This window comes from Trichechus manatus, unplaced genomic scaffold (genome assembly GCF_000243295.1).
Source record: "Trichechus manatus latirostris isolate Lorelei unplaced genomic scaffold, TriManLat1.0 scaffold00097, whole genome shotgun sequence".
NCBI classification, from domain to species: domain Eukaryota; kingdom Metazoa; phylum Chordata; class Mammalia; order Sirenia; family Trichechidae; genus Trichechus; species Trichechus manatus.
The window spans coordinates 2,409,066-2,430,446 of record NW_004444033.1 but is presented as its reverse complement, the minus strand read 5'-3'; the positions used below and the strand labels follow the sequence as shown (position 1 = coordinate 2,430,446).

General features: G+C 50.6%; 3 protein-coding genes across 3 annotated transcripts; 1 reads left to right on the top strand and 2 right to left on the bottom strand.

Annotated features, from left to right (window-relative positions):
* The first annotated feature begins 445 nt into the window (after positions 1-445).
* On the top strand, positions 446-4,816 carry PAX4 (paired box 4). The gene is made up of 10 exons (XM_023737079.1): positions 446-787; positions 1,089-1,304; positions 1,839-1,906; positions 2,101-2,108; positions 2,503-2,628; positions 2,858-2,940; positions 3,295-3,364; positions 3,862-3,917; positions 4,171-4,312; positions 4,644-4,816. Exons 1-10 carry the CDS (start codon positions 482-484, stop codon positions 4,784-4,786), a joined length of 1,218 nt encoding a protein of 405 aa, XP_023592847.1. The 5' UTR covers positions 446-481; the 3' UTR covers positions 4,787-4,816.
* Positions 4,817-8,527: 3,711 nt separating this feature from the next.
* FSCN3 (fascin actin-bundling protein 3) lies at positions 8,528-16,252 on the bottom strand. The gene is made up of 7 exons (XM_004382626.2): positions 16,109-16,252; positions 14,360-15,056; positions 13,897-14,015; positions 11,980-12,139; positions 11,332-11,502; positions 10,802-11,007; positions 8,528-8,616 (listed from the first exon to the last, which is right to left on the bottom strand). The coding sequence occupies exons 1-6, from the start codon at positions 16,250-16,252 to the stop codon at positions 10,802-10,804; spliced, it is 1,497 nt and encodes a 498-aa protein (XP_004382683.1). The 3' UTR covers positions 8,528-8,616.
* A 1,993-nt stretch (positions 16,253-18,245) lies between these two features.
* On the bottom strand, positions 18,246-21,381 carry ARF5 (ADP ribosylation factor 5). The gene is made up of 6 exons (XM_004382625.2): positions 21,252-21,381; positions 20,654-20,734; positions 20,222-20,331; positions 19,714-19,785; positions 18,874-18,999; positions 18,246-18,750 (listed from the first exon to the last, which is right to left on the bottom strand). Exons 1-6 carry the CDS (start codon positions 21,316-21,318, stop codon positions 18,664-18,666), a joined length of 543 nt encoding a protein of 180 aa, XP_004382682.1. The 5' UTR covers positions 21,319-21,381; the 3' UTR covers positions 18,246-18,663.

Genomic DNA, 21,381 nt, shown 5'->3' with positions numbered 1-21,381 from the left:
CATCTCTCCAAATTCTTTCCCTCCTTTGAAGGGCAGGGAATGGAATGATGATGGAGTGGGACAGGGGTGGTGGTGGTGGCTGTGGGCATGTTTATTTTATTAAGCACCCAACTAGTAACTGAAAGGTTGGCAGTTCCAACCCACCCAGAGGTGCCCTGGAAGACAGGCCTGGCGATCAGTTAATGAAAGATCACAGCCTTGAAAACCATAGGGAGCAGTTCTACTCTGCACACATGGGCTCTCCATGAATCAGAATCGACTCAACAGCAACTAACAACAACAATAACAGCAACAGCAACAACAACAGGAGAAGCTTCCATTTCCACAGTTTCACCTGCCCTTGGCCAATGTTCTGGGGAGGGTAGCTTTTTCCAGTCACCCCCTCCCTGCTCCACCCTGCTTCCCTCCTTAGATCAGGAAGGTTAGCACATACGGCCAAGGAGCTAAGACTCATCCATAAACAACTCCCAAAGAAAGTGGCATGTTTTGTGGATCCTGGAGGCAGAAGGGGAGCAGACTCCTAGAGGAGGACTTTCTGAATGGTGGGAAGCCAGGCTGGAGGAGCCTGAGTAACCTTCTCCCAGATGTGTTCCTCCATGCCACAGGTGGGTGGGGAGTGGGGAGACGTGATGTGGATGCCTCCTTTTTCTGCCTAGGGATCAGCAGTGTGAATCAGCTGGGGGGGCTCTTTGTGAATGGTCGGCCCCTGCCCCTGGACACCCGGCAGCAGATTGTGCGACTGGCCGTCAGTGGGATGCGGCCCTGTGACATCTCACGGAGCCTTAAGGTAGTGTGTCGGGACCTTCCGCCAGTGATGAGGACAAGCAGACAGGGAGAAGGGGCCTCTCTTAAAGCAAAAGTCTGGGCCTGTTCCAGACTCTGGGGACCTCTGGGGCCTGGGCTACTTCCTAGAAGACCCTCTTGGATGTTGGGAAGGGGAGATGCAGGCACCCAAGGGTGAGGCTGGACTCCCAACTCTGTGACCTGTTCCAGTAAGTCTTGCTTTGCCTTGTAGCCTCCTTCTGTCCTAGAAGCACTCACCTTCTACCCATCCTGCCTTACCTATTCCTGTTTCTCACCTGACCCAGGTATCTAATGGCTGTGTGAGCAAGATCCTAGGGCGTTACTATCGCACAGGTGTCTTGGAGCCCAAGGGTATTGGGGGAAGCAAGCCACGTATGGCCACACCCCCTGTGGTGGCTCGAATTGCCCAGCTGAAGGGTGAGTGCCCAGCCCTCTTTGCCTGGGAGATCCAACGCCAGCTGTGTGCTGAAGGGCTTTGCACTCAGGACAAGACTCCCAGTGTAAGTGCCCCTTCCACCACTGGGGCTGACAAATGGGCTGTCTGGGGGAGAATAAGGTCCCTGGGTGGTGCAAATGGTTTGCTCTCGACTGCTAACCTAAAGGTTGGTGGTTTGAACCCACCCAGAGGTGCCATGGAAGAAAATCCTGACAATCTGCTTCTGTAAGGGATGATAGCCAAGAAAACCCTATGGAGCAGTTCTACTCTGCAACACATGGGGTCACCATGAATCGGAATTGACTTGATGGCAACGGGTTTGTTTTTTGTTGTTGTTTGGGGGAGAATAAGATTCCTTCTTACCTGGCAATGTGGGCACCTCAGGTTGGGAGTCAGGGCTACTGGGCTGTCTTCTGATCCGAAGTTTCTCTCCTTAATAGTGGAGGTGAGAGAGGTAAGAAGAAAGCTTTGGGGGAGAAAGGAAGCTGCCCTTGGGAAAGATGTGCAGGTGGGGAGAAAGGATGCAGGGGAAAATACACTCGAGATGCAACCCTGGCTGGTGCACCATCTCCCTACTCAACACCCCCAACACCCCCAGGTCTCCTCCATCAACCGAGTCCTACGGGCACTACAGGAGGACCAGGGACTGCCCTGGACACAGCACAGGCAGCCAGGTGGGTCTTGGAGCTGTGCCTGGGATAAGCACAACCAACTCTTCAGCATTTTATTCTTCAAAGCCCTTTTTAGTTTTTTCCTGGACCACCCTCACAACATTCCAGTAAAGAGGCCCTGGCAGGGAATCCTATTCTCTCCTGTTGGAAAAAAACTGAGCTTCAGAGAAGTGAAGTGACTTATCCAAGGTCACCAGGTAGTGGTTGCAGGTCCTAGAGCAGAATCCTGGTCCCCTAATACCCAAGTTCACAAGACAGGCTGAGGAAGAGTCAGGACAAGACTTTCCACGCCCTCCTTCTGCCTCACGTACAGCTTCTCAGAGCTTCCTTCAGGTTCTGTGGAGTCAGGCAACCTGGGTGAACCCTGCTTTGTCCCCCAAAGCACAAAGCATGTGCCCCACCCTGATACTGATCATGTATCCCATCAAGTGCTTCTGCAGCCACCTCCGAGTAACTGAATGCCCCAGCGACTGGCCTCTGCTCTTATACCATGCTGTCCCCCACCCCTGACACTCATCCCAGGGACTTGGGGATCCATGTGACTAGCAGAATCACCCACAAAGTACCATAAGCCATTGTCCTCCTTTGCAGTTGTTTTGGCTCCAGCTCCTCCTACTCTCCATAGTGGCTCTGAGGCTCCCCGGGGTCCTCACCCAGGGACTGGCCACCGGAATCGGACTATCTTCTCCCCAGGCCAAGCTGAGGCACTGGAGAAAGGTGCTGGGGCAGGGCAGACGGTGGGTCAGAGGGTACTGGATGTGACTGATGAAGGCAGTGGTCCTGGGACCTGAGTGTGCGGGCAAGGCTGAGAGATGGAGGCCATGGGAGGCCCTGCCTTGGGGAGGAGGGCAGTTTAGGGCTGTAGCAGCTGGGGAGTGGGCCCTGAGGGGAGACTCATGCCTACTCCTCTCCCCATGCCCTCACTCTGTGAGCCTGATCCCTGCAGAGTTCCAGCGTGGGCAGTATCCTGATTCAGTGGCCCGTGGTAAGCTGGCTGCTGCCACCTCCCTGCCTGAGGACACGGTGAGGGTGAGTAAGCTTTGTGACACAGTATGCACAAACCAGAAGGAGAGAGAGTCCATGCCAGGCAGGGCTTTGCGTTCCCATGAGGTGGACAGGAAGGCAAGAAGTGAGAACAGACTTGCCTGGGCAGAAATCAGAGGTAAGGCCCTCCTTGTCCTCTTCTGCTGATTTGTCTTCTCTCTCTCCCACTCCAAGCCCTTGAGTTGAGGGAAGGGACAGAGAGCAAAGGCCATAACAGGGAGGGAGGACATCAGGTCAGGGCCAAGGAAAGGTCTATGCCCTGAGTGCAGGCCAGGAACACCTGGTGAGGGCCGGGCAGCAGAAAGCACAGTCTGCTCCATTGTCACTGCCCTCCCTCAGGTATGGTTTTCTAACCGAAGAGCCAAATGGCGCCGGCAAGAGAAACTCAAGTGGGAAACACAGTTGCCAGGTGATTTCTCTGCACCCTTATCCATCCATCCATCCATCCATCCATCCATCATCCATCCATCCATCCATCATCTATCCATCCATCCATCCATCCATCATCTATCCATCCATCCATCATCTATCCATCCATCCATCCATCATCTATCCATCCATTCATCCATCCATCCATCCATCCACCCACCAATCTATCCATTCCCATATCTATCCATTCCCATCCATCCATCCATCCATCCACCAAACATTTATTTAGCACCTCCCATGTGCCAGGTGTGGTAGTAGATTCTGCACTGTTCCTGCTCTTATGGGCTGCACTGTCCCCAATTTACCATCCTTGGGATTTAGTCCTTCCCTTCTGGAGTTTCCCATCCATCCCTTTCCACCTCTGTAAGAATTTTCTGTCTTTCCTAGACCCTCCCTGCCTCTGACCTCTCTAACTCACTGTCACTCCTCCCCACCCACCCCATCCTCTCTCTGAGTGGTTCCACTTTCACCTTCTAGGTGCTTCCCAGGGTCCGACTGGACCAGGTGCTTCCCCAGGGATCATCACTGCACAGGTACCCGGGAGGAGATGGAAGTTTGTGAGCTGGGGAGACTGAAGGACTCACTGCCTCCCCTATTCCTGGTGAAGGCCTAAGCTAGAATCCTCAACTCCCTAAGGCACCTACAGTGCACACTTCCAGAAAGAGCCATCCCCATAGTCTACTCTGGAGTTGTGCAGGATAAAAACTGAGTTGCCGGCAGTCCTTGGGCCTACCTGCTAACCAGAAGGAATCACTGGCAGCTGAGGTCTCCTCTCTATTTTTCTAGCAGCCCCCTGGAAGTGTGTCCACAGCAGCCCTGCCTGCCCTGGAACCCTTGGGTCCCTCCTGCTATCAGCTGTACTGGGGGATAGCACCAGACAGGTGTTTGAGTGACATGCCACCCCAAGCCTGGCTTGAGCCCTGCTGGGGTAAGAATCAGGCTAGGCCTTCATCTTGCAGGGTGTGGGAGGGACGACTGATCTTTGGCTCACAGGAGGCCACGGATCTCCAGTTGGGATCATCAAATGAACCTTGATACAGCTGTCCTCACTGCTTGCATGGCCCTCAAAGTTGAGGAGACTGTACCTCTTGAGCCTATGGTACCACTGGCAGCTGTAGCAGGAGAAAGGGGGTGGGATTGGGATTCAAGTGTGTATATTCAGGGTAGGAAACCAATATCTTGGCCCCTGTCCCTCCAGTGATGTTTAGGGTAGGGGTGGGAGCAACAAGTCCATGCTCACCCTGTCTTTGTCCCTGCAGGCTGCTTGCCCCCAGAGCCGAGTTCCCTGGATTCAGTTCAGCTTTGCCAGCTTTGTACTTCCTTCCACTGCCCCTGCCACCAGTCTTGGTGCCCCTCAAGCCCTGCTCTGGCCTGGCTTCCCACCACTGTAGCCTTGGAATGAGGGAAGAGGACTAGAATGGAAAGGAGAAGGGGAAGGTAGAATCTAACACCGCCTGCCCAAGCAGGTCACTGCTCCTTCCTCCTGCCTGCCATCTCACCTTCACCTGTGGACCTTGCCTGGCCCTGCCTTGCTGCCTCTCCTATGCACCACTTGAGGGGAAGGGCTGGAGAAGCGATGCCAACCCATCCCTCACACTGGACGACTCCTCAGTAATAAAATGTTTTTTTTTATTAGCAGAAATTCCTGTTGTCTACCATGTGTTTCTCATGAGCTCCCATATACCCACCCTTCTATTTAACATTTGTACGCAGTTTGCCACATTGCTCACTCTATCATCTATCTATCTTTCTATCACCTATCTATATATCATCTATATCTATCTATCTATCTATCAATATATTATCTATCTACCTATCTGGCATATCTGTCTACCCACCCGCCTACCTACAAACCTATCTATCTTCTATCTTCTGTCTGTATACCTACTTACCTACCTACCTACCTATCTATCTATCAATATATTATCTATCTACCTATCTGGCATATCTATCTGTCTACCCACCCACCTACCTACCTACCTACCTATGTTCTATCTTCTGTCTGTATACCTACTTACCTACCTACCTCCTATCTATCTATCTAATCTATCTGGGGAGCCCTGGTGGCATAGTGGTTAAGAGCTCGGCTGTTAATCAGAAGGTCACCAGTTCAAATCCACCAGCCGCTCCTAGGAAACCCTATGGGGCAGTTCTACTCTGTCCTATAGGGTCGCTATGAGTTGGAACCGACTCTACAGCACCTAACAACAACAAATCTATCTGGCATGTCTATCTACCTGGCATATCTATCTATCTGTCTATCTATCTATCTATCTATCAGCTATCTACCTTGGTGTGTGAGTGCCCTTACACCCACACATATGCACACACAAACACACACACTGATATTACATCATGTCACTTCACCCCTATGTCCTTCAGCATGAATCTCTAAGAATTAGGACCTTCTCATACATAATCACAATCCCATTACCACATCTAAGAAGATTTACAATAATGCCTTAATCTAAGAAAATAGACAATAATTCCATAATTGCATATGTATTTTTCTATAACAACAAATGGAGTGGAAATACCATTTTTCATATTCTGCTTTTTCGTGTATGTATACCCCTGGGGGATGTCTGCGTGGTTCTTGGAAGTTTCAAATCTTCTCAATTATGTCTCCTTGCAGAGAAAGCTCTAGGCTCCTCCTAGGAAGTCTTGGGATGTAAGACAAGGGAGGAATATGGGGAAAAGGGAATAAAGAAGAGGATACAGGGGATGGGCTCACCTCTCCAAATTGTTTCCTTCTTTTGAAGGAGATGGAATGATGATGGTGCAAGGTGCGGTGGGGGTAGACATGTTTGTTTTATTCCCATGTAGGTCAGGTACAGGAGCCCTGGTGGCACAGTGGTTAAAAGCTCAGCTGCTAACCAAAAGGTCGGCAGTTCGAATCCACCAGCTGCTTCTTAGAAACCCTATGGGGCAGTTCTGCTCTGTCCTGTAAGGTTGCTATGAGTCAGAATGGACTCGACGGCAGCAGGTTTGGTTTTTTGGTTTAGGGCAGGTACTGAGCCAGAAGCTGTCCTTTAAGAAGTCTCTTTGTCATCAAATACTCTAGAGCTGTGCTGTTCAATACAGTGGCCACCAACCACTTGTGTCTATTTAAATGAATGAAACTGAATAAAATTAACAGTTCAGTTCCTCATTCCCACTAGACACATTTTAAATGCTCAAAAGTCATGTGAGGTTGGTGGCTACTGCATCATGGAGAGTAAAGATTACAGAACATTTCCACCATTGCAGAAAGTTCTTTGGGACAGAGCAGCTCTAGAGTAAAATTTCAAGGGTAATCGAGCACACTCTGCCCCTGTCCTGCCTTTTCCACCCCTTAAACTGGGGGCCTAGCTAGACAAAACTGCCCAGAGAAATGCGTGAGGTTTTGTGGGGTGACTATCTGTATGGCGCAGTCTGATAATAAGCCGATCACTTCGGCAACAGGACTGACTGATGTTGTCAACAGAAGGAGCTGTCTCAGCTGAGGCCCCCTGGCTAAGCATATTCAAGCATATTCAAGCATGCGCGCGTGCGTGTGATGCACCTGAATGTGTGTACTTACGGAATGCTGTGGAAGACGGTCTGCATCAAATGACCTCCCAGATCTCATCTCGCTGCACAGTATATTCCATCCCACGTCTTGGCCTGTTCTTAATGCTCCCTAGGAAAGGAGATGCCCTGGTCTCTCACGTCTTCAACCTTTACTTACCGGGTTAAAATTTCAAAAATCAATTCTTTTTTGTCTCTTGAGGAGAAATACATTTTCAGAAGCCTAAGATCATTTTCCTCTACGCAAACTGAATCTCTCTCTAATGCTCTGGTTTCAACTTTTTCTTTTTTTAATAGACTTGAAAACCAGGCACTCATGGTATGCTGCAATTTTTCCAAAGTGGGGGACAGGCATCATGTTGGCATTCGAGAACATTTTAGGAGACGTTTGGACACTGCTTTAAATAATGTTGAGTCAGAAGGGAGAAAACGATTCCCCTTCCTACGCCCTTTCATTTCTGATTGCATCAGGGAGAAAGTTTCATTTTGATCCTAGTCTGGAGCACCTCTGTAACAGATGTTAATCTCCTTTTTTAAGAAGAGTAAGGGAGTTTCAGCCGCCGAGCCTTGGGTAGGGAAGGGAGGTCTAACTAGGATTTGCGAATACAGTTTTGTTTTCATTGTATTTATTGTTATAGTCAATTTCTATTTATGACAAGTGGTTTTGGTTTCCCATTTATGGTAATGATAAAAATATTTACTTCTAAATAAATGTAGTTAAGAGTTTATGTCAATAAAAACATTAATAGGGCAGATCCAAAAAAAAACCAAACTCGTTGCCATCGAGTCAATTCCGACTCATAGTGATCCTATAGGACAGAGTAGAACTGCCTCAAAGGGTTTCCAAGGAGCGGCTGGTGGATTTGAACTGCCAACCTTCTGGTTAGCAGCTGAACACCTAACCACTGTGCCGCCAGGGCTCCCAGTAGGTAGATAAAGGTCAAAATCATAAAAATAGTGCAAGAATGACAGACATTTTGGAAGCCCTGCTTTGATGGAAAGAACTGTGGATATGAGTTAGAGGAATTTAGTCAGAGGCCCAACTTTGTTGTGACTAGTTTTGGGAACTTGGGCAAATCACTTTGGCTCCCTGAAAAAGGTGGGAAGCGGTGGTGGGGGAAGTACCTGTCATGCCCACCTTGCTAGGTCAAAGGTAGTGATAAGGTGGAGATGTTTGGTAAACTGTGGGAGTAGCAGAACATACAAGCGTAAGACATTATTACCATTACTGTATGCCCATTTGATTACCAATACTTCATTCTTTCCAGACCAAACGGATACATTTAGAGTCATATCTGGATTCTAAATTCCTGAGGGCAAGGCTGGCTCCTTATGGGGTCACTGGGAATACTCTAGTGGTTCAGCTGGGCATGGGGAGAACTAATGGAAGCACTGTTTACCATCTGGACTCTCCTCTTCTGGACAGAACTTAGAGCAGCCTGGAGCCCCATTTTCCACCCTCTTCTAGACCCCTACTCTGTACTGAGTCAGATGCACACAAGGATCTTGGGGGTGGCCTGTTATGATGTATTGTTTCTCGAAACAGGTGTTCTGCTAAACTGGGTAGGAAAAGTTGTGCCACAGATAGTTTTCTCATGGATCTTGACTCTGGGGTTCCTGTTCTGTTTAGTACAGTAGTTTCTCCTGGAGGTTTTGGATTTCGGCAAGTAGCATCCCATCGACCTGGATACAGAACAGGAAATAGAAACTTTCAGCAATTTGTCAGTTATTGACTGATCTCTGGGTTGTGGGAGAAAACATGTTAAGATCCTGTGGGAGGAGAGAGAATAAAGCAATTTTTCCCATTTTTGATGAGGGATCAGGACCAGACATGTGAAGTTAATGTACAGGAAAAGACAGCAAAAATTAATTAAAATATCCAACGAATGGTGCAAAACCATCAGAGTTGGACTTCAGTCAATAGGTAAGTTTACTAAGAATTTGAGCTGGGTTGGGGAAAGACTTCTGACAGACAGTGAGCACATTGGAGGGGTCAGGCATTTTTCATTCATTATCTCAGGTCATGTTCACAACAACTTTCTGAGACAGATACTATATTCCCATTTAACCCATGAGAAAGTGGTCTTGTGGATAATCAAACAGCAAGTTTAACTGATAAAACTCTGATTAGAACCTTGTTCCCTGATTCCAGAAATGAGCTCTTCACCACTATAATATACTGTCTCCTAGAAGGTCAGACATGAAGGAGCCTGAGGAGTTTTGTTCAATCCAAACTCTTCTTGGAACAGTAAGAAGCTCAGGCCCAGGGGGATTCATTTTATTTGTCCCAGTTTGGCCACACTAAGGCATTTATGTAGAAAATTCATAGAAAATGGAGGAAAGGAGTGAACAGGCATGGAGCGTCTATGTTTAGATTCAAATTGTCATTTAAGCTTCACAACACCCTACGAAGTAGATATTATTACCATTTTACAGATAAGGAAACCAAGACCTAGAAATGTAAAACAATTTGCTTAAGGTCATGGAACTAGTAAGCACTGAAGTCTTACTAGCTCTAGATTGCAGGTCTGTAGTATAGCAAAGCCCGAGCTCTTTTTACAATACTCTCGTGACTCTCCAAGTCAGGAAAGCCAGATCGATTGTAAAGGGGCAGAACTAAGAGCAACGAGATGCCCTGAAGAGTTCTGAGCAGCATCATAGGAAAGCTCACTTGGTAGCACATGAGCGCGGTGGTGTTTCAGTGGGAGAATTCGCACCTTCCATGTGGGAGACCTGGGTTCAACTCCCAGCCAAAGCCCCTCAAGTGCAGCCACCACCCATGTATCAGTGGAGGCTTACATGTTGCTATGATGCTGTGGGGAGCTTCCAGACTAAGACAGAATAGAAAGAAAGGCCTGGCAATCTACTTCTGAAAATCAGCCAATGAAAACCCTATGGATCACAATGGTCCTCTCCCGTGTATATGGGTTTGCCACGAGTTGGGGGCCGACTTGATGGCAGCTAACAACAACTAAGTGGGGTGGTGGTGTGGAGAAGATATAGGATAGGAACAGAAGTGGTGGCAGGGAGTGCTGTGGGGAGCCCTGGGAGCAGAGCAGGCTCTTGGTGAAATGCCTGGAGTCCAGTGGTGGCAGTGGTCATTAAGAAGGAGTAAACACTCCAGAGGCAATGTTCCGGAAGTATACAAGAATTCTCAAGGTGTGGTGTAGGGAACGAAAGGGAGAATAAGCAATGATGCTGAGGTCTTCAGCCTGAGTGTCTGGGAGGGTGGCCAAGCTCGATGGCCATGGGAGGCCAGGAAGAAGAGAATTACATCGGGAGGGGAGGATGAGCGTCTGATTTCAGCTCTGCCAATTTTGAGAGGATGGCAAGACACAGTTGAGTCAATTGTCTACCAGAAAGTTTTCAGGGCTGGAAAGAAATATCTGGGTGCCATCAGCACCCCCAGAGATCCAGGAGGGGTAGGGATAGATAGAACGCATGTACACAGAATAGACAGCACCCCCACAAAGCACATCTTTTTGCACGCACATACATCCTCAGAGTCATCCTCCTCACCTACAAATGGGATAACATTCTACATCTTAATGAAAGAGACAGATACTCAAATGTACCTCACCCTGTCCCATCCCTAGCACACCCCTGCCCCTAGGCTTGCTTGGAAGCACATGTCAGTGAGAAACCTAGATCTGATTTCTCTCCTTCCTCTAGCAAATCTAGGTGTAGAAGCCCAGCAAGGTAAGGCACAGACTTGGAATCAACATCTGCAGTTGATTAGGTTGTAGACAGAAGTCAGCCCGGGTGTGCATTTTGGTCTTCCTATCACAAGCCTCCCACCCACCTCTGTTCTCCTCTTGCTCCTCAGCTCCTGCTCCCCACCTCCAGGGCTTTCCCCACTCAGCCTTACCTAAAATTCCCAGATACATTCTTTTGTAATGCCTTCGCTGTCTGCCAACAGGGTGCCGCTCCGGTCTGCTCTCAGGTAGAAGCCATTGGGAGCCAGGACAGTGAGCAAGTTGCTCCCCTGAAGCTCGATAAGGAAGTTGAGAGCAAACTTTCCCCAAGAGCGAAAGGTGCCAAAGGACGTAATTGACCAGAAGGATCCACCCTGTGCTGGGGAAAGAAGAGCTCCAGTTGGCGGCCATTGGGGAGGGTGGTCCTCCAGCACTGCAGCCTCTGCGGAGGGCTCCATGGAGGCACACCACCCTACCTGGCTACCCTGGCCTGGCTGTGTAGGCAAGCCCCTCTATGGAAACGCAGAGGGCTAGTAGGGGCCCCCCTAATTTTCATTCTGCTAACCCATTCTGGGGGCCTTGAAGGGTGAAAACAAGCGGAAACCCTGTTTTCCCTTTAATGATGAGCAGGCCCTGAGGTCTGAATCGAGGTATCACAGGGGCTGCACCATGCACCCTGGATTGGGGAAGAGGGGCCCCTCACCCTGGAAGTGGTAGATGCCCTGGCGGCAGGGCAGCAGGTGGATGCAGTCGGGCTGGTCCATGTTGCACTGGATGAGGTCATGTTCCGACGAGGTGCCCACGTACCCATAGCGCCCTCGCAGTGCCAGGAAGGGGCGGTTGGCTAATCGGATCCCAAATTCCTCATTGGGACCTGGGAGAAATAGGAAGGGGTCAGCAGGAGGGGCTGCCTTTAGATGTTTTCCCAGATGGAAGTAGGAGGGGGAAGACGAATTGTAAAAGGATGTCGTCAATATTTTAACACGTGATGAGCACCTACTAGGTGCCAGGCCTTATGCTAGGTGCTTGTGAAATGTTTGCAGAGGCTCCTAGCACTGTGCTGAGCTCAACAAATGTTGACAGGCTTTCTTCCTTTGAAATAGGTGAGTGTATTTAATGCTCACAATAAGCCTGTGAGGCAGGCAGGGTGGATACTGTCTCCTTTTTTACAGACAAGGAAACTGAGGATCAAAGAGGTGGCTTGCCCCAGCGACTACAAAAATTCAGTGACAGTGCAAGTACACAAAGCCAGATCTTCTGACCCCAACTCCAATACTTTCCCTCTCGTTCCCAGCTCCCTCTAGAAGCATCCCTGACTCGGAATCGCCCATAGGAAGGCCGCTCTGCTCACCTGGGATGGTGGCATTGGCCACCAGCAGGCCGTTGGCCGCAACGCCCAGGAAGCGCCCATTGGAGGACTGCAGCATGATCCGGCCACAATTCCAGTGCATTCGGAAGAAGGTGTCAGACTCCAGAGGGTGCCCATCAGCCAGCACTGTCCTATGGTGACGCTGGTGAGAATTAATGGGAACAGGGAGGGGGAGCAAGCACTGAACATCTTAGCATTCTTCCCATCATTTTAATTTCTAGACCCTCTTGCCCACATCCCACCCACCAGCCTTTTCATTCCCCCCGGGTATGCCTTATGCTTTCAGATCCCTTATGGAAAACATGTTGTGCCCCTCGGCTCCCACTGCCAGTCTGTGCTGTATCCCACAGCCTAGCATGAAAAGGGCCTGAGTATCTGTATGGAGAAAAAGGAAGCTCAGCTCTTACCCCAAAGTCATCTCGAAATAGATCAAAGCTGTAAAAGTGAAAGTGAAACTATAAAGCTTCCAGGAGAAAATCTTTGTGACTTTGGGGTAGGCAATGATTTCTTGTCCATTTTTTATTTAAAAAGCATTAACCATTTAAATAAAAATGGACAAATTGAACTCCATCAAAATTGAAAATTTTTGCTTTTCAAGAGACACCATTAAGACAATGAAAAGACAAGGCAAAGACTAGGAGAAAATATTTACAATACATATATTTTGCAAAGGACTTGACTTTAAAACATATAAAGAACTTTTACAACTCAATAATAAAACAACCCAATTAAAAATAAGCAAAATATTTTAAAAGACACTTCACAGAGAAGATACACCAAAAGCCAATAAGCACATGAAAAGATGCTCAACCATTATTAATTCTAAAGGAAATTTAAATTAATGCCACAATAAGATGTCACTACATGTCCACTAGAGTAGCTAAAATTAGCAGGACAGACAATAGTAAGTGTCAACGAGGATGTAGAGCAATTAGAACCCTCATACACTACTGGCGGGAATGTAAAATGATACAGTCACTTTAGAAAACAGCTTGACATTTTCTTATAAAGTTAAACACACATCTATCATATGACCTAGTAATTCCATTCCTAGATATCTACCCAAAATAAATGAAAATACAGGCCCCAAAAAGACTTGTATATAAATGTTTACAGCAATTTTATTCATAATAACCCAAACTGGAGACAACCCAAATGTTCATCAGCAAGTGAATAAACAAATCATGTTTATGTTTATGAATAGTAAGGAGCTTGAGTAGCACAAGCGGTTTGTGATCAGCTGCTAAACCAAAGGTTGGTAGGTTGAACCCACCCAGTGGCTCTGCGTAAGAAAGGCCTGGCAATCTGCTTCTGTAAAGATTACAGCCGAGAAAACCTTATGGAACAGTTCTATTCTGTTACACACGGGGGGCCAACTCAATGGCAGGTGACAACAACATGGAATACTACTCAGCAACGAAAAGGAATAAGCTAGTGATACATGCAACATTATGAATGAATCTCAAGAACATTATGCTGAGCAAAATACCATACCTACTGTACTCTCTAGTGGTCAAATCTGATCTATAGTGACAGAAAATAGATCAACAGTAGCCTGGGGCCAAGGGTGGAGGGAACTGATTATAAAGGGGCAAGGGGGAATTTTTTGGGTGATGGAAATATTTTCTAGCTTGATTGTTACATCATTACGTAGATGTGTGCGTTTGTCAAAACTTATTGCACTGTACAGTTTGAAATGGGTGCTTTTTATTGTATGTAAGTTATGCTTCAATAAAATTGACCTAAAAAAAGGAGGTCCCATTGGACGAAAATGACGGTTTATCCATACAGACATCCACAACTCCTGCACCATTTGGTCATCTGCCTGAGGAAGGAGAAAGTGTGTTTAGAGAGGAAGTGCTCAGGGCTTAAGACTGATGACAGATAGCAAGGTCTCACCTGGACTAGGTAGTAGCCGTTGGCTGACCGAAGCTGCAAGGTAGAGCTCTCCTTGTTACATTCAAACTGGAACAAGGACATTGGGGTTGAACGCTCCGAGGCAGCATATACCTCAACATCTGCAGAGGAAGAACACATCAGAGGAGGCCAGAATCCTGGCTCCGCCTCAGTCTCAGCCCCTCCTCCCTGCTTTGTCACTGAGGCACCCTTTGCTTTCCCTCTTCAGCCTTGAGCACCTTATGTTGTACTATGCACTTAGCAGCCTGAAGAAGACTCAAGTGCCTTTCCTCTAGAGCCCATGTCCCTGCTTTTCTGTCCTTCTCCATGGTACAAGAGACCCAATGGGACCCAAGGATCTTTCTCATCAGCGGGTTCAACAATCCTTGCTGATCCCAGACACACTCCCCTCTTTTCCACAGCCAGCCCTCTCTCCCTCCCCGGCTGTGCTGGGCCCAGGACTTGCCGTAGAAGACCGAGATGAACTTCCGCGCCTTTGACTTGAGGCTGACCCAGGCTGGGCAGTGCTGCAGAATAAACCACTCCTCGCCCCGGTGGGGACTGGAGCCCAGGCCCAGGAGCAGCCGTGCACCCTGTGGGTATAACATTCCCCCTTCTCCATCACTCAGGGCCACCAGCCCTCCAGGCCTCACTTGCATGTGAAAGGCTGTCTGTGACGAGGGCTGGGAGACAAGCCGGTCCAAATGGGACAGGAAGTGGTGTGTTGAGGTCTCCAGGTGGTAGCAGCCATCTTGGAAATGCAACAGGAAGCCACATTCCTCCAGGCAGGGAACCGGTGCGTCCACCCAGACACGGCCCACGGTGGGGTCAGCCCGGGCATAGCAGTGGTTGAGCGGGCTGTAGAGGGTCACATGGACGTGCAGGGCCGGCCGCGGGGCCCACATGTGGTAGGCTGAGAGGACCCTGGAGTTGCAGAACACACCCTCACCGTCGGACTCCAGATAGCGCCCTGTGATTATGCACTGGAGGGTCCACTTGCCGTTCCGGTGGAAACGCAGCAGGAAGCAGCCGTGGTGGCTGCTCCTTGGCCGCCCATAGCCCACAGAGCCATCCCCTTCAGACAGCAGGTAGAGGCCCTGCAGGCTTCGGAGTCGAACCACGGCCTGTGACTCATGCTCGTTGCTCACTAGGAGCTCCCACGTCTGGTGCATCAGGAGGGATAGAAGAGAGAGCAGTACTGCCAGGTGACTAGACCAAGGAGCCCAACAATCATCCCCTCACCCCTGGCATCACCTCAGCACCACCTTCCCTCCACATCAGCCCTGGGGTCCTCTGCTGTCAGCCCTTCCACCCTCCCAACCAGCAGCAATCAGAAGGATTTCAGGGCATGTCCACCACTGGAGCCATAGGGCTTCTCAAGATCCAAAGAAAAGCTCTGGATGCCCACCTCCTCCAAGTAACAGAGGGTAAACCTCTCTCTCCCTTTCTCGACCCACTTCTTTCAATACCTAATTTTCTAAGAAATGCTTTGGTTTCAGTCTTGCCTCTCTCCTCCTCACTGGCGGAGATGGAGTGGATAGAGCACTCAGCTAATGCCTCTATTCCCAAGGCCACTTCCCCAACGTGACTGGAGAAAAACAAGACTCTTAGAGGCAGGTCCAGGCTCCCCTGAGAGGCTCTCTCCAGGAATGAGAATGGGAGCACAACAGCTGAGATGCAGTTGTTCAGTCCGGCAGTGACCAGCCTTGTTACAGCACCACGCTCCTGCCTCATTCAGGCAGCCATCCCCTCACCCCCGTCACAGAGGTGCCTATGTCCCTCTTTAAAATGAAAGCCAACTCTCCCAGGGTTGCTGACTCCCCCATTCTCCCCAGACTGCAACCAGAACAGAACCATAGGCCATGCAGTCACTCCACTGGTCCAACTCCCCCTGATCAGCCTCGGTCCTGGACCTTCCAACTCTCCTTTGTGATGACATAACCCATCTGTGCTGCGGTAGAAGCTAGGGACAGCCAGAGCAGGACAAGGCAGGAAGAGCAGGACAAGGCAGGAAGGCCAGGGCTGAGGCTTCCCTTTGTGGAACATGTTTGGGGAGGGGAGACAGCAATGGAGACAACGCAAAAGCCTGGGGTGGAAGGGTCTTGGCCCGGCGATGACAGAGGCTAGGTGGGTGATTAGGTAGTGCAACAGCCCTACCCCAAAGGAGACCTTGGCCACTTGGAAAGTTGGTTCCAGTCTAGGTTGGCTTTGTTACCTGTTTCTTGCCCAAACCCTTTGCAGCAGCAGTGACTCTATTCTTATATGCCTCAAAAGTGAGGTAGGTTCCCGCCCAGCTGATGAGGCCAATCCTTAGGTCCTCAGCCTTGGGCCGCCTTTGCATCCACTTCATCTCCTCCATGGGGCCGGTGCTACAGGTGATGACTCAGTCCAGCCCAGCCTTCCCCCCAGTGGCAAGGTTCCACAGGCCATAGGGCCCGGAATGAGCCCCGTAGTACCCGCCAGAAGACGTCCCCAGAGGGAACTCCCAGGCAGAGGCTGGCCCAGGGCCCAGCACCTCTGTGACCCGGGAGCATTGTGACTGTGGGGGCTGCCTCTTATTCCGCCACAGTGGGGAAAGGGTGCTGGTACAGCAACATCAATCCATGGCCCAGAGGAAGTGGGTCCAGGGCCGCAGCCTCCACCTGTGCCCCCCACTCTGGGCACAGGGGTCGGCTAAGACTGGAATCAGAACTGCAGCCGGTCGGTGCCAGTCCCCACCTGGACTCCAGGCAAGTCCCTCCCCTTCTTTACCTCTGATCCTCATTTTGGTAACAGGACAGAAATCAACCACTTTTACTTCCTAGGAAGTGGGTTCTGCCTGGCTCCCTGGGGACTCAAGTGCTTTTGGAGTACAAGGTATCCAAGAAAAATCTATTAAGTTTTAAGGCCCCTAGGATGATGAGGCCAACGTGTCTCAACAGTTTTATTTTTTATGTTTTTGTTGTTGAGAATACACACAGCAGAACATAGACCAATTCAACAGTTTCCTCATATACAATTCAGTAACATTGATTACATTCCAGTTGCGCAACTGTTCGCACCCTCCCGTTCCAAGTTGTTCCTCCCCCATTAACATAAACTCACTGCCCCCTAATGTTCTTATCTTTCAAGTTGCTGTTGTCAATTTGATCCCGTGAAGGTAGATTTTAAAAGAACATAATATTCAAGGCAGATATTCTTTACTAGTTAAGTTTGGTTTTGAGAAGACTTCAGCAGATATTTTTGGTTTAAGGTTTAAAGATTATTTCAATAGTTTTCAGGGGTTTATCCAGCCTCCATGGCTCCAGAATATTTAGATTCCATAAGAATGTGAATTCTGTTTTGTATTTTAGAAGTTATGTTTCAGAGTGTGAGGAAAGCTGAGACAGACACCCAGTGACGATCAAACTACTCCTATGAATCAGGAAGGGGTGGCTCAGGGCCAGGGTAAGCAGAGCGGCCCAGGTGAAGGAGCACCCTCCTCATCAACCCCCAGCAGCACTGCTGGTGGGTGGGCGGCTGGCAGGTAGCCAGCCAGAGCTGCCTTTAAGGTACCAGCCCTTTCCTCCAGAGTCTCCATTGGCTAGTAGCCTTTGGGACTAACTTCCTGCAGAGTTCACGGAGAAAACCCAGCCCGGAACTGGAGAAACTGACATGTGAGAAAAAGGGAGAAAGGCAAAAAGAAATGCTGGTGGTGGTGGTGATTCACTTTCTTTAAGCTTTGCTGGGACCCAAAGGGAAATGGGCAGAGTCAATGAGACTTGAAGAGCCCACACCCTGGCTCCTTACATGCTCTTTCCTAGTCCCCAGAAGTGGGGGCTTCCCAAGTGGAAAGAGTCCCAGTGGTGCCCAGCAGGGAACTGTAATCCCCCAGGCTCTACTGGTGTTTTTGTAAAATAAGGTTAATAGACTACTAAGGCCAGACTCACCCGGGTGATATTCAGGATACATATTCTTGGACTTCAGACCAGTCCTAATGAATCAGTTTCTGCGGTATACAGCTCAGGATCCTGCATTTTTAACACACGTTCCCTCCCCCTCAAATTTTAACGTGCATAGCAATCAAGAACCACCGCTCTAAGTAGCGGGAGATGGATGGGAAAGGAGAGCTACGTAGTTTATAGAACTATGAAGGCAGCTCCTGTTACCACCAGCAAAGGCCTTTTGGTGTTGGGAAAGGAAGGGGGTTTTCTCTAGTGAAACCCCTAAAGGACCCCAGCCTCAAGAATAAGGAGGGAGAAGCCAAGCTAGACAAGAGCAACTACGTGGGCAGGAGTTGGCCCTGTAGCCTTAGCTGCTTTCAGTCTCCCCCATATTGTCCTTCTGTACCCAATAATCCATCCCCCCATTTCTAGGCTTCAGACAACACCATGTACAAACCACATCAAATTTATTACTCAATAACCAGTGCCACATCATAGCACCACCTGGAGCCCTCACCTTCCCCCACACCTGGCCCCAAGGGTACACCCAAAACGGAAAAAACGAAAGCAAACTCAGATCCCTGCTCCTCCTCTGGAAGTGGGGGCCTTCCTTGGCCCTGGGGCCCCTTGCACAGGCCCCAGCAGGCAGGAGTGGACCCCTCCGTGCCAGAGAGCGAAGCTCCAGGTTCCAACAACAGAGAGAACATGCAGGCAGGAGCGGGAGCAGAGGTCCGAGTCAGTGGGGGTGGGGGGGGATGGGGGGGTAAGAGTGAGGGGGAAGGGCACTGCCTGAGGAGTCCGGGAGTCGGTCATCCCGGGAGGAACGCACGCGGGAGCTTCCGGGCAGCAGGGGCCTGCCCCTGGCTGGTTAGCGCTTCGACAGCTCGTGCGACAGCCAGTCCAGCCCATCGTACAGGCCTGTGCCTTGGGTGGCACAGGTGGCCTGGACGTACCACTGTGGGGAGAAGGAAAGAATGAGGTCAGCAACGTGGAAGGACAAGGGATGCCCTGATGTCCTCACCCCAGCCTGCGGCTCCCCTAGGAGGGAGGACCCAGGGTGAGCTGGGCAGGCACTCACCGTACGGCTCCGTAAGTGCTGTAGCCCCAGCTTGTCAGTCAGCTCGCTCACTGGCATGGCGTTGGGCATGTCCTGCTTGTTGGCAAACACCAGCAGCACCGCATCCCGCAGCTCATCTTCCTGCAGCTAAGTGGGAAGGAGAGCGAATGGAACTATGGTCCCAGAGGTCTCTCTGGGTCCCTCCTCCCTGCCAAGCTGGGGAGCCCTCCTTTCTATCTTCTTGCTTATTCACAGGAAAACAGTACCACGTCATCTATCGCCGAACGCAAGAAGCAGTTTTAAATGAACTTGGGGCTTCCTAGAAATGGTTAATACGCTCAGCTGCTAACTCAAAGGTTAGAGGTTCGAGCCCACCCAGAGGCATCTCCGAAGAAAGGACTTGTGATCTACTTTTGAAAAATCAGCCATTGAAAATCCTACGGAGCATAGTTCTACTGACAAACATGGGGTCACCACGAGTCAGAATCGACTGGTCTGGTCTGAGGCCACTGAGTCCTTAAGTCTAGGAAAGGCCTTTTCTAATTTGAGTATCTGCCCTAGACAAAATGACAAAATGTCCAATGGAAAAGCCAAGTATGTAAGATGATACTTCTCTCCACCATACATATTCCCCCTCCCCACCAACTTCTCAGATTCAGACATGAAGAGATGAAAATCCAAGGAGAAAGTCAATCCTATGCTTTTTACCTGTTCCAGACCCAAGACAGGGTGAGATATACGTGTCTGCATCCACAGAGAAAAATGCACATTCCTGGCCCTCAAGGTACTCCTGACTCCCACCCAGCATAGGGACCTCTCTGTCCCTGTGGAGGGCTCCGTTCCAGGGCATTGGGTGCTCACCATCTTCTGGAGTTCATCGGCAGATTCCTGGACCCGCTCCCGGTCATTACTGTCCACCACGAAGATGAGGCCCTGGGAGAGAAGGAAGGAAGAAAGAAGGGAAGAAATAAAGCAGCAATCACTCCCAACTGGGACATACCCTTGTCTGGTCCTTTCTGTCTTCTTCCCTTCTTCAATGTGTCTAATCCCTTTTCATCTAGTAAGCTTCCACTAACTCTCTGTAGAAATTCTGGCACAAGTTGAAGACATCGCAGTGAAGGAGACGTGCCCGCCCTCAAGGAGCAAGCAGGCTAGCTGAAAGATGTGCAAGGGGTGGGCAATGAAAGACGTGGTGAGAACTAAATCAGGCCTGTGGACCCAGAACGCTGCTTCTCAGGGAAGTCTAAGGTGGCTAAGTCTCAGAAAAAGGCTAGGTAGTTCTGAAGGATAAGCAGAGGCTAGCCAACAAAAGAGGATGGAGTGGGGAAGGCAGACATCTCAGCCTGGGGCTGGGGAGTCCCACACCCACCTGAGTGTTCTGGAAGTAGTGCCGCCACAGAGGCCGAATCTTGTCCTGGCCCCCCACATCCCAGACTGTGAAGCAGATGTTCTTATATTCTACTGTTTCCACATTGAAGCCTGAAGATCAATGGAAAAAGACAGCAAAAGAAAACGTCCCGTAAGGAAGGAACTCACTGTAACTATTTGGATCTCGGGAGTGACACAAAACCAGGAGGCAATGACCAAGCCCGGGGGACCAGACCCCTAGAGGGCCGCCGGTCAACAGCTGGGCGGGGCTCGCCACATCCACCCGCCTCTGACACCATCCGGCAGGTAGAGATACCGTGACCCACTTCTCAAGTGGCCGTATCTGGTGTCCGGGTCAGCTCCCGGCGAAGAGATAAGGGCCTCCGGCAGAGCCCGGCCCTCCCGCTCCTCCCGGCCTTGCCCCCGGGCTCACCTATGGTGGGGATGGTGGTGACAATCTCCCCCAACTTCAGTTTGTACAGGATTGTGGTCTTGCCAGCTGCATCCAAGCCAACTGCAACGGAGAGGGGCACAAGGATGGAGACGGGAGCGAGGGAGCCCCCTAGAGATCAGGGACAGGGAGCGGCCAGGACCGCTGGCGGTGACGGGGGCGGAGAGCCGGCGCCTCCAGGTGTGCACTGTTCTCGGCCCTCAGGGCCTTGAGGGCAGTTTGGATGGTGGGTGCCAACTCCTGCCGTGCAAGTGGGCTGCGGAGGGAGAGAACTGGAGGCAAGGGGCACGGGAAGAGGCCGCGTTCCTTTGAAAAGTCGTCGCTAAGGGTGGAATCCTCCCTTCTGACCAGCCGGACTAGGGCGGAGGGAACTGCATCCCACCCAGGTCCGCAACTCCCGGCCCCAAGCCCCAGGGGGCGGCGCTGCAGCCGGGACCTGCCCGACAGCAGCGGCCCGGGCGCCTAGGAGGTGGGTGAGGCGGGGTCGGAGCCCCGGGTGCGCCCGGTTGGAGGGCGCGGGGGCGGGAGGGCTGCTCGGGGCCCGCGCCCCGCTCCGGGCAGTGCGCTTGGGCTGCCTCACCCATGAGGATCCGCATCTGCTTCTTCCCGAAGATCCGCGAGAAGAGCGCGGACACGGTGAGGCCCATGGCGGGGCCCGGGGGCGCGGGCACCGGTTGCGGGCTGGAGCCGGCCGGCCGCGGGGGGATGGG